At 38.0% G+C, this 18,151-nt stretch overlaps 1 protein-coding gene across 5 annotated transcripts in view; it reads left to right on the forward strand.

Moving 5' to 3' along the window:
- pparg (peroxisome proliferator-activated receptor gamma) overlaps positions 1 to 13,072 on the forward strand; it is a 36,045-nt gene extending 22,973 nt beyond the window's left edge. For all 5 annotated transcript variants that reach the window (XM_055183753.2, XM_055183751.2, XM_055183752.2 and 2 more), the window contains exons 4-7: positions 2,679 to 2,817; positions 7,140 to 7,339; positions 10,331 to 10,799; positions 11,944 to 13,072. In XM_055183753.2, the coding sequence (XP_055039728.1) occupies positions 2,679 to 2,817; positions 7,140 to 7,339; positions 10,331 to 10,799; positions 11,944 to 12,191 (1,056 nt within the window). In that variant the 3' untranslated portion in view covers positions 12,192 to 13,072. The remainder of the gene's footprint in view (positions 1 to 2,678; positions 2,818 to 7,139; positions 7,340 to 10,330; positions 10,800 to 11,943) is intronic.
- The last annotated feature ends 5,079 nt before the right edge of the window (positions 13,073 to 18,151 follow it).

Genomic DNA, 18,151 nt, shown 5'->3' on the forward strand with positions numbered 1-18,151 from the left:
AAAACCCAGAAATAAGTTTTTATAAGCTGTCGAGGAGAAAAAAGTGGATCGCCGACTACGTTTCCCCCTAGTGGGCGCAGTTCTACTAATAGTAGTACTATGAAAAGTTGCCTGTTTCCACTTTTGTGTCTTTAAACGCTCGTTTTTTGGGGTCGACAGCTTATAAAAACTTGTTACTGGGTTTTTTGGCCTGTTAGCTGCACACCTTGTCACAAGAAAATCAGAAATCACGAGGAGGCAGCCTCTCGCAATACAAAGTCAATGGAGACGGATGGATTGTTTCCCCCTCCGGTGGGCGTGGTTTTCAAATTAGCATAACTGCACGCTGTCTCTATGCTACGTGGACTGCAAGCGCTGTACTTGGTCTGCTAGAACCCCTCCTGTCAGGTCAAAAAAAATCTCATACGGATTTTTCGCTTACAACAGTAAAAACAAAGATGGGCCAAGCTGAAATGTGATATTTAATTCAAACTGCAACAATATTCGCTGCCTATTTACCTCCATCACTGCTGGTCTTCTCAAATAACATAGAGAAGCTTCTTCTTCATTTGTGGGTTTACTGGGAAAATTGGCTTTTTCTTCGGGTGTTGCTCTGCTACTGTGGGTTACACGTATGGATACTGCCTACTAGTGGTCTGCATGTTAAATTGAAGTTTGACGCAAACAATGACACGGAAGTATAATAAGGCCTCTAGTTCTGGCTTAGCATAAACCCTGTCCATGACCACTTTAAAAGAATAACCTTCAACATATACTCCAACTCATACGACCATATGGGTCATTTGTCACTTACTTGAAATACGACCCACAGGAGCATTTTGTAATTTAGTGCCTCAGTAGGCGATATCAATGAAACTATCGCCTGTGTGGGGTTAAATCTGAAGATCCTGTAGCTCAGGGGGTGGAGCCTTGCGTTAGCAGTGCAACGATCGCGGATTCGGCCCTGTGAGCACGAACACAGATAAAAAATAAACCTTAACAGGTAAACTTAAAAAATGTTATATTGGTACAAATTTTAGGTAAGGGACCATGTTCAGAGTTCACATGTTATGTATAAACGAACCCGCATTTTGATGGTGGTGACTGTCACACGTCAATTAATGACCTCAAACACAATATGACACTGTAGTTTTACAACTTTTAAAACTTTAAAATATAACAATAATTTGTTTAAGCAGTTTGCAGGACAAATTGATATTTACATGGTAATTTAAGGAAAAAATAATAATAACATGTGCAAACCATATGAATGCCATAGTACTTTAGTCTTACAGTTAATGTTTTGATACTGCTACACTTTGATATTGGTTAAAAAAGACTTGAGAAATGTGGTTAACAGGTGCAAGTGTTAAAATGAACACCTTTGTCGCTGCAAATGATAGCATGCACTTGCAGGTTTTGTTTAGTTTAACGAGGAAATGTTTCACTTCATTCATCTTGTTACTGTTTTACTGAATGAGAAACAGCTTTAGGTGATACGGTGAATGTGTTAACTGTCCAAATGATTCAGAATCACGACCCAAATCAGTGACTACCAAATTCTTTTGTAACATTATACAGTATAAGTATGCTTGCAGTGACCAAAAGTCAGCTTAAACCATTGGTCTCCAAGTCTGGTCTGTTATGTTGTTTTGTGCACTTTTTTAGCTGGATGACCAACTGGACTTAACTAAACCAGCCTATTTTTGGTCAGCAGTGACAGTTTTTCTGTTAAAAGTCTTACTTTCACAGAGAGCGCCGCAAAGATTACATATTTTTGTAGCCCAACCCGGAAGTTGGCGGAAAACGTTCATTTTTCCCATAGACTTTTGGATTATCAAAAAAAAAATGCTCTGCGTTTTACAAACGTTTATGCACTTTTCAAAGATGAACACAACTTTTATGAAGTCAAAATATTACTTTTAAATTTCTAGTAAACATATTTACACACAATTTGTATTCATCTGCAAATATTTTCTTGTTGGACGTGTAAGTGTCTTTAACTTTTCTTATAAAACGGTTAGTTCCGATTCTGATTGGTCAAAAGGTGTGCTTTATTCACGATAAAACACTGCTTTGACCGCTTCACCCAACAGTTCTATTTAATATCACTGTGCCCTTAGCAACACCCTTAGCAACACATAAACATATAATGAGACAAAGTCTGAGAACAGTTGTTTTTATTTGAGCTTTCATGTTGTTGTTCGCAGTCAGGGACTATTTTTTCTAGCGGAAGGAATGCTTTTATTGATTTAACTTCATGAAAGTTGCACTAATATTTTTTTTACTTTAATATTGTGTGGTAACCGTTTTATTGCTTACTTAAACACAGAGCTTATATTTTGGGAAAACATTTTACCGAGGGAACCAGTGTCCAGCTAACTTCCGGGTTGGCATACAAAAATACGTCATCTCTGTGGCACTTTATTTCTAACAGGTTCATGTAAATGGCACGTTGTCAGCATAACATTATGTATTGGGGTTTATTCATTAGATATGTAAGTTTATTGTACTAGGGGATCACTTAAAACGGCAGCGTTCTGATCGATTTCTGTCATTGGGACGGAAAACTTGTACGATCTCGGAACGCCGCTGGTATTGTGATTCTTGACAATGAGTTGAATAGATAAGAGTACTAACAAGGCATCAGGAAAGCCTATTCCCCTTCCTTCCTAACAGCATTCCTTTTTGTTTGGCAGGGGTTCTTCCGTCGAACCATACGGTTGAAACTGATCTACGACCACTGCGACCTGCACTGCCGAATCCACAAGAAGAGTCGCAACAAATGCCAGTACTGCAGGTTCCAGAAGTGCCTGATGGTCGGCATGTCACACAACGGTGAGGTGCCACTGTCAACCCATCGCTCATGAGAAAGGCCCTGTTGTTTCAGAGAAGTGCTTTCTGTTTGAACCACTCGATGTAGACTCTTAACGCTACGCCTCTTCAGGCAACTGCGCTTGGCCTCGTGTGCCTTGTTGTTTCCTTTGTGTGGTCTCCTGCTGCAACATATGTGGCATTTCTGTCAGAACGTGCACACATCTGGTGTGTGTGTGTGTGAGTGTGCGCGTTTGTATGCGCCTGTGTGTGCTTTGCTTTGGGGCTTAAAGGCAACTTCCCTCACAGAGTGACGCCTTACTTGCAACCCTGCAACCGCACGAGTTTGGGTTTAAGCACCTCGGTGTGGAACACCACAGTTCATTAGCATCTGCACCAGCTGAGAGATTGCAAACTTCATGAAAATTCATAGTTATAATCTAAAAAAAGGTAACAACGTATGACATAATACAGAAACCTTTCTGTAGGTTTGTCTATTTTTCTATCTGTCTGTCAACTTTCTGTCTCTCTGTCCTTCACTTGAGTTATTTAAACTTTAAAAGCGAAGCTTTTTTAATACATTTATATCAGTAAGGTGTCACATTTGGTTGGAGTTTATTTTCTGACTTCACTGAATTGCTTTTAGAAAAGGCATTAAGAATGAACCGAACGTGCGTCTTTCAAATGTTTAACGCCTATGAGTGACTACAGGGAAGAATAATGCAGAATGTAACAAACTAATAAAGTTATTCAATGACCAGTAAGAGAAAAGAGAATGGAAAAATACCCCCCAGCTTAGTTACCCATCCTTATATGTCCTAGAATTTGTTTGCTTAAGCTTTTAAACTTTGGGAAAAATTGGTTTTGGTTCATCGTTTCTTACAATATATGGCTTTTAATGTAATGCTTTAATTAGATGAATTAATCATGTGGAAAATGTATTTTTTAAACGCATGTGATCGTGCCAATGCTGCATCGTCATAAAAGTACATAAATGTACATTCTTTCAGGCCTTGCCAGTTTAAATATTTAAGCACAAGAAGAAGCATAACCGATCTCATTGCAGTTTTCACACGCTGTTTAAGAAGTTTTGTATGTGCGCACATCTAAAGCACTAGCCCAGACCGCATCTCAAGGCTTCAGACAACACGCAAATACACGCAAACAGTAAAGACAGATACCTGAGTTTCTGTTGTTGTTTTTTTTGCGTTTGAACAGAATATTTATAGAAAATACTCTTAAAATAATGTAATTATTCTTGTAAACACACTTTTATAAGCAATGTAGAAATAAATATCACATGCAGATATTGTATCCGTCCGTGCACTCTTAAAGTGACAGTATAAATGCGGTCTGCTTGTTAATCAAACAACACAAAAAAAATTATGATTAACTTTTGTAAATTTAATAAGGATTCATCATTAATCATATTTAATTTACACAGGAAGACTGCAGTAATGCAATATTATTTCATATTTGATTACTTAATTACATTACAGTACCTAAAAAACTACTGATCAAGCTGAAAAACATGAAAAGCACTTTATTTTATTTTAATGGATTTTTCCATCTACATGCCAATATGTATGTGTGATTAAATGCGATTAATTTGATTTATTAATTGGCCCATCATTTAATTAATCAGATTAAAAATCTTAATCCCTTCCCAGCCCATCTAGTATATTAATGTATATATTTTGCTTCAAATTATTCATTTTATATTCTTTCATTTTAGTTTTTTTAATTATTTGATCTTTTTTCTGTTCCCAATAGCTCCGATTTATGATTTTTCATTTCCTTTGCTGTGTAAGTGTGTATTAGTACATTTCAACGATATGCAAAAGGTACAAACCCCAAGGGAAACGATGACGCGAGTTTTCATCTCCAACGTAAATCTCTTTTCTTGGACTACAACAAACACACAGATTGTAGGCAACAGTTTACTTCCTGGGATTTGGTGATGTAGACAAGACCGACATTATCATAATTCGACCGAATCTTTCAAAATATGGTAAGGAGCTTCACATTTCTGTCTGACGTCAGAGGTATTCAAACCAATCACAACGTACAGATTAGCTGGCCAATCAGGGACACAGCGCTTATCAAATCGATGAGGTTTGTACAAAATCAAAGCGTTTGAGGAAAGCAGGATATCTGGAACTACAAAAATGTACGGTATGTGAAAAATAATGTGTTTTTAACCATAAACCACACAAACACATTGTATTATACCAAATACACAAAATAATGTTGTTTTTTAGCAATGAAATAGGTGCTCTTTAAACGATCAAGACTCTTGAACTTGCGTTCCTGAGACTATTGCAGGTGTTAGCCTCAGGGTCAATCAAGTTTAACATTATCAGTTCCTCGACTACCTATTGGCTTGCTCTGTTTCCCCCTCTCTCTCTTTCTCTCTCTCTATCTCTCTCTCTTTCTCTGTTTTCACACACGCACACTGTAGTGATTGGATCAAATCTGGCTGGGATTTGGCTGCCTGTCTCTTTTATCAATGATTCATGAAAGCGTGGAGCGGCTGCCACAAACATGCTGTGTCACTCGATCTGGCCTCAGGCCAAACCTTACAGGAGAAGGAAGGTAGTTTGGCATGCGCTGGTTTACAAAAGGTGTAATAGTAATGCGCACGTCAAATCAATCAAAACTGTTTTGCTGCAAGTCGAGGCAGATACAGGCAAGAAACCGTTCACATTCTACCATTACGAATATTAGATAACTACTGTAATGACATACTGCTTTAAAAGCAGCGTGGGTTAGAAATATTTCGTCACCTTTACTGGCCTTAAACAAAAACTCAAGTTTTATCAGAAGACACTGCAATATTTCAGTCTTTTTAAAGGCTTAGGGGTGGTTTTTGGGACATGTCTTATCTTAGTCCCAGACTAAAATGCATGTTTGAGCTGCCTTAACTGAAAAACATCTTGCACTGACAAATCTTAACATATATCAGTGACATTGTTTTGTCTCAAGATGCACACCAGTGTTGTTTTTTGTAAAGTAGTATGATTTTAAAAACTACTTAACTAAATGTCCTTATGTAACTAAGACTTAGTCCTGGCTTAATTTAAACCAAGGGTGTCGAACATCAGCCCGCGGGCCGAACGCGGCCCACAAAGGTGTCCAATCCAACCCACGTGATGATTTATTATTAAAATATTAAATACATATTTTAAAAACCATTTCAGTCACGTGTCTAGTTTAAAGAAATGTGGAACAGCAAAATGCGGAAAGTTTCACAGGCAGAGCGTGGACGGACCTCACACGGTCCTCGTGCACCCAAACATATTGCCGTTTTTGCGAGCATATGGCTCTTCGTGGCAGACGCAGAGAATGGCAGGCGTGCGGCAGTTCCACCGGGTACCGTCTATGAAACGCCCATCAATCAGTTTCTGCCGTAAGCCGCAATGGTCACACGTGACAAACAGCAGTGGTTCTAGTTTAGAAAAGTTTTTTTTTATGTCGCTGCTGGTCAGGGTTCGCACACAAACATCTAGAAACAAGAGTAGCAACTGCCCCAAAACTGGTGATGTTGTTCCGGTGGTCGAAGAAATGTAAGGAAGCATGATTTAAAAGCATAATGCCTGTGTTTTATGACTTCAAACTGTATAAATCTGACCCCACCTCTTCAGTTCCTTGTCATCTCTCTACTTTCTTTCTCAACAATATTGCAAAAAGCTTAAAACACTTGGTTAGTTACCAAACCATCAGGTTTGTGCCCTGGTAGGCATTGTCAATGAATCGAAATGATTTACTTCACTCTTGTAGGAGACACGCTCTCCGATTCTTTACACATAGGATCAGGGAGCGTCTTGATAAATAGCATGAAAACAGACATGTCAAGATTCCTGGAGGTGCAGCTACTTTACATGCAATCTGCTGGAATGCAGCGTCATCGCTGTGATGTGTAGTTCAAGTGATGTTGTCTCAAATTTTTTAACTTTCCCATCAAAGTAACAGAAGTCCAAGTGTTGAGTCCAAGAGTCCCCAAAGGAGAGCCGGCCAGCAATCAAATAATGTTGAAAAAGTTTACGAACTTATATATACCGTATATAACCGAACGTCTCTCCAAGCAAGCCATGCAAAGCACTGTTTTGGTTTTTAATCAAACTTTAGGTGTGAACACTCTACATTACAGTCAGAATAAAAACATTAAAGAATGTTGTAAGTGGTCATAATGACCTGTGCTAACATACCCAAAGACTGAAAACAAACTCCCTGCCTTCAACTCCCACACAGATCCCAACAGACCAAAGATATTAGTAAAGACTGAAATCATGTTGGATCTGGGATTTGGGGGTTTTCAACTGTCTGTTTGTTTGTTTTTTTCCCAGCCATTCGTTTTGGTCGGATGCCCCAAGCCGAGAAAGAAAAGCTTTTGGCGGAATTCTCCACTGACGTGGATCACATGCACCCGGAGTCGGCTGATCTCAGGGCCCTGGCCAAGCACCTCTATGAGTCGTATCTCAAGTACTTCCCTCTGACCAAAGCCAAGGCCAGGGCTATACTCTCAGGAAAGACCAGCGACAATGCCGTAAGCAAGTCTTTTTTGCATTATACCGTGAACGAAATGCTTATCCGCTCAAAGAGATGATTTACAGGTGTTGTTGTCCAGACAGTGTTCTTGAATTGAAGCGTGGCCGAGGTAGAAATTCAGGTTTCTAACGTTAACCTGTCATGCGTATCGACACGCAGATAATCTTGCCGTGCACTTTCGTCGTGTCTTGCGATAATCTTATTGCTGGGGATAATAAGTCGTAAAGACATAAATTACAATTTGGACAGTATTTGTAGATTATTTAGAGCTTTCTTAGAATGAAAGTCTTATTGAAGGCCTATTAATAGGTCAAAGTTAAAAATGTAGGTAAAGGTAATAATCATCCATTTTCTTTTAGCAAAATCTTTTTTAAAGATTGATTTTGAGTGAAAATAAAATTGTATTAACACACACGCCGCACAAATTTGCCACGAAACGAAGGCATCGTGTAAGAAGAGATATGACCAAGGCTGTTAGGTGCTTGTTTTGACTAACACAGGCGATGATACAAGCTCACTGATACCAAACATCTGCTCTCTTCAGAGGGAGGCTATGTTTATACAGGCACATGCTTATGGAAAGAAAATCCTGCAATAATATAGAAACCATAGATATAAATCGTCTTATTTCATCATTCTTCATTTATGTTTTATTTGTTTCATACTGTATATGCAAGGCCTGACCAGTCCTGCGAGAGCTCAGCCATCCCAAAGGTTGGGTTTTTGCAGAACGTGTTTTCTGTTCAAATACAAGAGTAAGCATTGAGATGAATTATGGTAATAGGAAACCGCGTATATGGATTTTGTTTGGGTGACATTGGAGGCAGGGGTAAAAAAATATGCTCAGAGAACATTCTGGAGACCTGGGATATGGAGACCCTAAAGGGACATTAGCAAAAATTTTACTTCGCCTTTTGTAAATGATTCAGAGTGCTTGAGAAAAGATTTGAGTATTTATATTTATTAAGGTTAAATGTAATCTCCATTTTATTTGCGCGTCACTAGGATCCAAATTACTAACAACAGATTTTAAAGGCACAGTATGCAATTTTGCTGCTAGAAGTAGCTAAACAACAACAATGGCCACAACTTTATGGTGCTGTTAAAGCATGAAGGGGGTCGCACACCGGCCGCGCAGCTCAGCGTCGCACCGCGTCGAGTCGCGTCTAGGACAACTCGGAGGTATCGTAAACTGGAAGTGCACATTAAACAGCGCGAGTTTAGCGCATATATAATATAACGCGTATATAATGCAAAATATACGTTAGCAGCCAATGTTAATCGTTAATGATTTGGGACAAATATGATGTTATTTAAAACTTTAAACTATGTGAGTGGCGCTCTGTGGCGCGACAGGGATTTGAGCAACTTCCTGAGTCGTAGCTGGGCAGCGCGGACAGGCGCCACCTGTTGGCGCCTGTGTGCGTTTACTCATAGAAAGCAATGTGTCCACGTTTTTTAGAACAGCGCGGCCTTAAGGGGTTGTAGTCTTCACCTTCTATGTCAATAGGAATCGATCTAACAAATCATGGGCTCACAAATAATTGATGAAGTAATGAAATACATAACGAATAATGGACAACGGGCTGTTGAATTATTCGAAAATAATGCACACCCAAGGTGGTGATGTGGCACGAAGTGCCGTAACACTGCGGGTGTGCATTATTTTAAAATAATTCAATTATCCTGCTTATACCACGATTACCACAGCCATTGCTAGACATTTGTGATTATTTTAAGACATTTGACTGGTTAAGTGTGTGTTTATCGTAAAAAAAGAAATGCATACCTGTGGAACATTTTTCAGCCAATCACAATAAAGCATTCAACAGCCCCGTAGTATAAAGTTGTATAATCGTTATTTTTTTAAGCCCACAGTGAGGCTTGACTGAAGGCACAACAAAGCAGCGTGCTATACGTGAAAACTACTACTATTGCGAACCACATACAGAACGTCCACATTCGAACATCTACTTCTTGCAGTACTTTGATGTTATAGGCTGATCGGTCTGCGCAGTGTCACAAGAAGTCAAACTCACCTAGGGTTTCTATGGCAGCAAATGCGGAAACCTAGCATTACTTGGACATGACATAATTGGCAAGCAAACTTATAAACGACACAGAGCTGCGAATTCTCTCAATTCAAACATTCAAGTGCATTTGTGAAAAATACTTTAATGCAAAAATTTTACATATAGTGCCTTTAATGTCTAGAAGCCTGTTTTGTCAAAAGGATGACTAATGCTGCATTTACACCCACCGCGTTTTTAAGGTGTCAAAATCGCGTCTACCACGCCTAGTTTGCCGCTTGAACAGTTTGAATGCATTCGTGCGTCTAGAGGGAAGTAGACGCGCGGAAAAAGCAAACATTTGACGCGCATCAGAGGCAAACTCCGCTTCTTGTGGGATGGGCAAGTGCTATGCAGTTGTCAGTTTGCAGGATGGCTGATGCAGGCTCCTGATTGGTTAACGCAGTGCGAAAATCCGCCAAAGTTAAAATTTTCCAACTCGGGTGTCAGCCGCAAATTTGCGTCAATCGCAAAATGCACAAAAAGCACCATTCACGTGTACCATGCGTACCGCCTCATCCGCTCAATTCGCGCCATTCGCACGAACTAGACGCGTGAATGAGGCGGAATTGCGTGTACTGCGCCAAACGCCTAATCTGCGCCGTGAGACCTCCAGGCGCGCGTCGGTGCATTTTCAGATTGACTTAAAATTGAAATCACTCGCACTTGACGCCTCTACCGCGGCTGGTGTAATCGCAGCATAAGGAAGCTAGCTAAAAACATGTCGACTTGATGTGATTATTGTCCAAACTGTTGCTCCACAAGACATACAAAATCACTACTTTTGGTTACGGTCATGTGTATTTACTATGATTTCATTGCCAGCTACAACAATTGTAGTAGAGACAATTTGTATATTTTGAACACTATAAGCTTGCGTATATGTTATTGGGATGGTTTCTTTTCTCATCCTGTCACAGCCTTTCGTTATTCATGACATGAAGTCTCTGATGGAGGGCGAGCAGATAATCAACAGCCGTCAAATGCCAATGCAGGACCACAGGAGATCAGAGATGGGTGTCATGCACGAGGTGGAGCTTCGTTTCTTCCACAGCTGCCAGTCGCGGTCGGCCGAAGCCGTCAGCGAAATCACCGAATTCGCCAAGAGCATCCCGGGATTCGTGAACCTGGACCTGAACGATCAAGTGACGCTCCTAAAGTACGGAGTTATCGAGGTTATCATTATCATGATGTCTCCCCTCATGAACAAAGATGGCACGCTCATCTCCTATGGGCAGATCTTCATGACCCGGGAGTTCGTCAAGAGTCTGCGCAAGCCCTTCTGTGAAATGATGGAGCCCAAGTTCGAGTTCTCCGTCAAATTCAACATGCTGGAGTTGGATGACAGTGACATGGCCTTGTTTCTTGCCGTTATCATCTTGAGCGGAGGTGAGTCTTGGCACAAGGCAGGCATGTAAATATAATATGCATTTGTATGTATAAAATTTAATGCATTTGGCAGATGCTTTTATCTAAAGCGATTTAAAGGCTATACACTAAACCCATGTGTATGTATGTACACAATAATGTACAATGTATGTAAATACACAGTAGTTAACAACACCAAATTTAAACTGGGACCACTACAAGAAATAAACAAAAGGGTAGTTATATAGTGTAGCTCAGTGGTAGATCATTGCGTTTGCAGTCCAAATGGTCATGGGTTCGAACCCACATACTGTTAAAACCTATACTGTGTACCTTGTAAGTCGCTTTGGATAAAAGTGTCTGCCAAATGCATAAATCTATATTTGTGTAATAGCAATGCCACCTGAATGGTGAAAGCTTAGGCTCCTTTGCTTATGCAGTCAATTTTAATATCAGTCTTAGTTGCATTTTTACTGCAAATCCAACCACAATGTCAGTGACTCACTTATCGTGGGCACCGAGCTTAAGCGGTCTCACGTGATCGGTTGTGTCATACAATTAAACCAGTACTGGCAGGTTTATATTTGGCTCATTGTGAACATTGATCTGAGATTATCATTATGATTGTCTTATTCACCGCACGAGTTGGTAAGCAGCGGTGCAGTTATCACTCAGTTTTATTGGTAATTCGTGGTCATTTAACAAAATCTCAGCCTTGAACTTTGATGATTCAGACGTAGAATGAAAAAGCATAGTGAAAATGAACCTAAAGAAAAACAAACTTACAGGAACAAAAAAAAAGGCAAAATGTAAAGAAAAATGGTAATGAAACTGAAGACTTTATTTTTAGTACCATAAAGATTTTTTTTGCACTGTTGAAAATATTATTGCATTACTATTTGTATCTGTTATTTAAATTGATAAAAATTGTTTTACATTACATATCATAAAAATAATGTCACAATGAAGTAAATTATATCAATCCAGTCCTAAAATAGGATATATTTTTTCTAATGCAAAATATAATTTTTATATCATGGGGAAATTTGATCTTAAATTTATTTTGAGATTTGAGCTGAAAAAAGTATAATTCCATGTTTATATCTTAGTAACCAATTTAGTTTCCGTAATTAAAAATAATTTTAATCTTGTTTTTCTCTGCCAGATCGACCCGGGCTGTTGAACGTCAAGCCCATCGAAGATCTTCAGGAGACTGTTTTGCATTCTCTGGAGCTTCAGCTGAAGACGAACCATCCTGACTCTCTTCAGCTCTTCGCCAAAGTTTTGCAGAAGATGACTGATCTACGGCAGCTCGTGGCCAACCACGTTCAGTTGATCCAGCTGATGAAAGACACGGAGGTCGACTGGTGCTTACATCCTCTTCTGCAGGAGATTATAAGGGACTTGTACTAATGCGTGACCTGTTGATATTGATTTTAAGTTTTGGTTTATCACTCTGAAGTACGGGTGATGTTTTTGCACTGTCTGAAACCTTTGTTGACAGAGAAACTAGACCAGAGCGTTACTTGTTTTTCAGTTAACGCTTTGTGATTCGTTTCTGGCTTTGGAGACAAAAGAGTGTCGTTTGGTGCCCATTGCAAGGACTCTGATTAAATAAAGACAGGACCTGCTTAAACATGAATTTCGTGGTCCTTACAGATAAAGCCATGGACATAAAAGTGACACTCCATTTTTAATAAAAAACAAAATATATATAGTATATTTTAAATACAATTGTTAATTGTTGGGGACTGTAAAATAGATAATTTACAAAAATCTTTATGAGTGCCACAAACATGTTTTTTAAATGTAGGACTGCAATAAAAGTTACGAAACTCATGCACCAGCTACTAAATGTACTGTACCAAAGAGCCTGTATGAGAGGAATACACACGCAGCTTTATTAACCACTGATATTTGCCACAGGTTCACGCTTGTTTAGTTTAGATTATTTTGGTTTTTTGCTTTGACATTAAGCAAATGAAACACTTTCTCAGATCTTTCTTAAATTAGCTTTTCGCCTCAAAAGAGGAACCTTAACACGTTGGTCTTTCACATTTATGTTTGAACATGTTTTATGTAGACATTGTGAGGGATACTTTTATTCGCTTTCTTTTTTTTCAGTCAGGAAGTAAAACGTATTTTTTTCAGATCATTCCAGAACGTTGATTGATTGATTAATTCCCAAAATGTATGTAAATATAAAAACAGATTTTAAAAGGGAGCATCTTTCATGCATTTTAAATGTGTCAATTGTATTTGAATATGTAAATAAATATTTTCATTTCTCTGGATTAATTGTGCAGTGTGTATTTACTGCAAACATGCTATCTGCTCAGATGATCACGTCATGGACACCTACACCACATGTCTGTCTCGATGTCTTCCTATTGAAGTTTTCACCGGTCAGGTTGCGTGCGGTCCCGTAACACGCAAAGCTACTTTGCAATCATTACATCATCCTTTTTTATAGTGTGTCTCTGAACACACCCTGTTGTGATTGCAAAACGTGAACTTCACTGCACCCCGGTGTAGATGCATATCTCCCCTGACAAAATGTCATTTCCAGCTGCTAGACAGGAACTTTTTTTCCCTTTGATATAACGTGTTTTGAATGTAGCAGCACGAGGGAACTTGAATGATAATAGTTTAATCATCTTTTATAAATGATACAAAGAAGTTTTTTTTTTCTTTTAGAAAGTTCATAGAGGGAGGAAGTTAAAAATCCATCTTAATTTGTACATTTGTACTTCTGATAGATCTCTCTATAATCTCTTTCACAATCTTCTGAACAAAACCGGTGGGCGAGTTTTCGAAAAACTGTACAGTCGGGTTTCGCTCTGTAATCGTTAACTAAACATCTATGTTGCTTCAATTCAGAGTTCTCATATAACTCTTGCGCTACTTATTTTGATACCATTATTATTATTATTATGGGAAACGGTTTCACTCATTTCATAAACTCATATTCTCTTGAGACATGGATGGGAATGGACAGTTTCAAGTGGATCGCTAAAGCACAGCCCTGTTCTGTTCTGATGAGGATGATTAAATGTGTTTTTGTGTCGTGTCAGCATATCCTTACTTTGTTACTATCAATTCCCCCGAGACTTTACCCTGCCAAGACGCTTTATGGACAAAGCCAAGTCATTTCAGAAAATACATTTTCCTGCTTTAAAAATCTTTGGAGGAATGCAGCCAAAGAGCATTTGGGAAACAAGTGGAGTGTGTTTATGAAGTATTAAAGCCAGCAGTGTGAATCTATTCAGCGTGTTTTAATATGGGAACAGAGGAATTTTAGGAGTGTGCGACGTTGATGCCTGATGAAACTCACCTGCTATAGGCCAAACAAAAGCGGCGGATGAACGATATGGACTGGTTTAGAATGTTTTCACGGTGCAGTACTACATTTTTAACCACCCGGATGACTTCTGACACTGCAAAAGTTGAAACAAGACATCCCCAAAATGCTGGTTAAGCGCCAATTTAATCTTCTGTGGTTGACAAACTTTCCTTTAAAAGTGAGCAAGGATGCATTGAAATAATCTGTTGAATTGTCCTCTGATATCTACATGGAAGGTTTGTGGCTTTATTCAGTGCAAAAAATATCCAGAAACAGTTTTACATGTCCATTTACAACCCTAGAATTTCCCTTCAGAATGAAATGGTCTATTATTACCTTATTTAAAAAGGGTCATGAATAAAAACGTTGAGCTCTGCTCTGATTGGCTGTTTCTCAGAGCAGCTACTTCAGTAGCTCTGTGTGTGTGTGTGTAAACAGATCTTATGTTTGAGACTGTATCAGATGAAGAGACAGAATTTGAGGCAACCCATTCTCACCAAAAAGCGTACAAATGACACGCAGTGTGATTATTGTGCAATCGATACGCCAAATTCCGCTTTTCCATGCATATGATACGCCACATTCTAAAAACAAATTGTGCTATATAGCACCAAAAGTGGTTCTTTGCTCGTAGAAGAACCATTTTTAGTGCCATATAGCACCTGTGTAGAACCATTTAGGGGCTATATAGCACCACATATGATTCTACAAAGCACAATATGGTTCTACACGGGTGCTTCACTGGTGCTATATGGCACTAAAAATGGTTCTTCTATGATTACGAGCAAAGAACCACTTTTGGTGATATATAGCACTGTTTGTTTTTAGAGTGCAGTCCTTCCCATTCACTTATATGGCGAATCGTTTCGTGTCGTTTTATTGATTGTTTTCTCATTTGTTTTCTGTTTTTTCCATTGTCGCTTGGGTTTAGGGTTAGAACAACTTTTTGTTTTATAAAAATGACATCCTAACCCAAACCCCATCTATAACCCCAACTCCAAATGACCATGGCTTAAATATGGACAAAAACATAGAGAAACTTGTATGTTAAATAACCTGCTTGAACAAATCTGAAATCTAACCCTAAACGCAAGCGAAACTGGTTTAAAAAACAGAAAACAAATGAGAAAACAATAAATAAAACGACATGAAACGATTCGCCATATAAGTGAATGGGAAGGACTGGCGTATTATATGCACGCAAAAGCGGAATTTGGCGTATCTATTGCACTGCGTGTCATTTGTACGCATCTTGGTGAGAATGGGTAGTTTGAAGAATAATCAATTGATTAAAGATTGTTAATGGACATTTCTGATTGGTAAATTTGTGTTTTTTCAGAATGGACCTGCAAAATGTAACTGTAACGTCAACAGTAGAACTTCAGCCTAAACGTTAGCATATAGCATTAACTAGCATATAGCGCTAACTCAGCAGTCACAACTTTGTTTTTAGCATTGTAACAACATTGTAATTAATTTAATGTGTAATTTAATGTTGAGGCGTACATCTCGACTGTAACGTCACAGTTGGTGTTATGTTGAGATTGGTCTGTTTTTCAGCGGTCTTTGCATGCACGAGGTTTAGATAAGAAAGGGGAAACATTCGTGTTTGAGGCTCATGATATCTAATTACCATGTTCAGAAATCTTCTTATTCATCTATGCCTACGTCAATACAGTTTACATTCTACGGCAACTTTAAAATACACTTTAGGGCTGTTAGATGGTTGTAAACCACTGTCAAAAAAGACCATTTTCAATTATCCAAATGTGTATGTATCTCTCTCAAGGGTTTTTCTCCTCCTAGGAATTTTCCCATAGGGTTTTTCCCCTAGGGCTTTTTTCATCCCCGGGAGAGTCAGCCAACATTGGCTTAACTTAGTACTTTACTGTATATGTTACCTTATTACTACGCTCGCTTTTACGGTTCACTCATAGCCGCTGTATTCTACTTCTTATATTATATATTGATTATTCTGTGTTTTCCCCTACATCTATTCATGTTAAGCTGCTTTGAAACAATTAACAATTGTGAAAGCGCTATATAAATAAAATTGAATTGAATTGAATATATGGCTAAGGGTATAAGAGTCATACTCTTGTTTATACTGTAGGTATACCCTTATGCTTATATTTCTGTCAGAATATTCTGGAGTAAGTGACCTCTAAACAGTTAATGTCTCAAATATGACATATGGTTATGATGACAACTATAAAACGTATTTTTACTTTCCGTTTAATACCATTGTGTAATATTTATGGGGAAATTAAAGCATGACACATTAAACATTTTACTCGATTTGTCAGACTGACAGTAAATCAGCATGACAGATAATTTATAGCATTTTCCATAAATGTCATCATTATGTAGAGAAGCAAACCTGTACATGTAAATGTCAAGATTTATACTTGTTAATTTTAATGATATTAAGGAACGTACATAAATTTAGTAGTAAACATTAGAGATCCTCACTAATATAAATGTAAAAGTCTGTTTGTGTGTGTCAGTTTTAAACAATGATTGGCTCCTGGAATTTATTTTAGAGTATTTTTTTTTAATGACACCTTTATTTTTCTTACCACTAAAGTGTACGTTTGTACTAACATGATTGACTTATATACGTAAGGAATAATTGAAGACGGGCCGTTGAATTATAAGAAAATAATGCACACCCAAAGTGGTATGCGGCACGACGCAAAGCATTTTCGAATAATTCAAATGACCGGAGTAAATTTTCCGTTTAGCTACCACAAACATTACTCTGGTGGTTATTTTTAAGATATTTGACAGGTCAGGTGTGCGTTTATCAAACAATAATCTACACCTATGGAACATTTCTCAACCAATCAGAATACAGCATTCAACAGCCCCGTGGTATAATATTATTTATTATAGTCTACCAAATAATAAAGATGTGTGTATTTTTGGCCCAGAAGTTGCACTTTTTTTAAATAAGTCGCTTAATTTTTTCAGTTTTTATAAAATTCTGAGTCTGTTATTTGTGTTTGTTTGTTTGTATGTGTGTTGTATGTATGTATGATTGTTCATTTGACATGTGTCATCCTACAGGAGCGGCACCTGAGGTTTCGAACAAAAGATCATGAAAGGTTTTCATGTTGAGTAAACCATCAACTTCCAACGTCCAATCATCTATCCATTCCAACGTGTCTATTTTCCACCCACGTGCAGTCCTGAGAAATACATGTTTAGAGAGATACAGTGTCAAATCCTGTCATTCATTCCTGAAGAAAAATCCCTCAAGCGTCTAAAGGAGAGGAAGCTTTGCTGTCTGTGATTAAGCCCACACATACAAACATGCACATGTGTTAACTGTACATACAACATACAATAAAATCTACTATCACAGTACTGTGATCTATGTAATGTTTACCATATTTGTAAACCATTTATCTGATGCTTTTTTATTTGCAAAACATAAATACACATAGACATGCATATACATAACTGTGTATCATATGGTGTCATATTGTATACTGTATATACACATACGCATAAATAATTACTAATTATAAGTGCAAACGTTCATACATAGTTGTTATATTTTATAAAATGAAGTTGCCATTTTCAACTAGATTTCATAAGTTGTAGCAACTCGTCTATTGTTAAGATAAATAAAAGTGAGTTGACATGACTTGTAAATCTGAGTTGAATCTACAAAAAAATTTAAGTCAGCAAAGATTTTTTAAGTGTGTGTGTATATATATTTATAGAAATCAAATTTTAGATATAACCACACGATTGACATTTGATAACTTGACATTTATGAACCCATTGACCTTATTAATTGCTCCATAAGAATTATTTCAATTACTTCATCAAGATGACCCCTTCAGCTGATCTTTAAAAGAAGATCAGGAAAGCAAAAGGCCAAAATGATGTCTCACATCTCTGTTTTAAAAACTTGTGATGACCAGCAGCTGTACACAGATCCTCAATACATCCAACGCTATCGCACGAGAATTCGTACATATTTTACGAGTTGGCTAATTCATATCAATTCATACGACCA

This window comes from Misgurnus anguillicaudatus, chromosome 14 (genome assembly GCF_027580225.2).
Source record: "Misgurnus anguillicaudatus chromosome 14, ASM2758022v2, whole genome shotgun sequence".
NCBI classification, from domain to species: domain Eukaryota; kingdom Metazoa; phylum Chordata; class Actinopteri; order Cypriniformes; family Cobitidae; genus Misgurnus; species Misgurnus anguillicaudatus.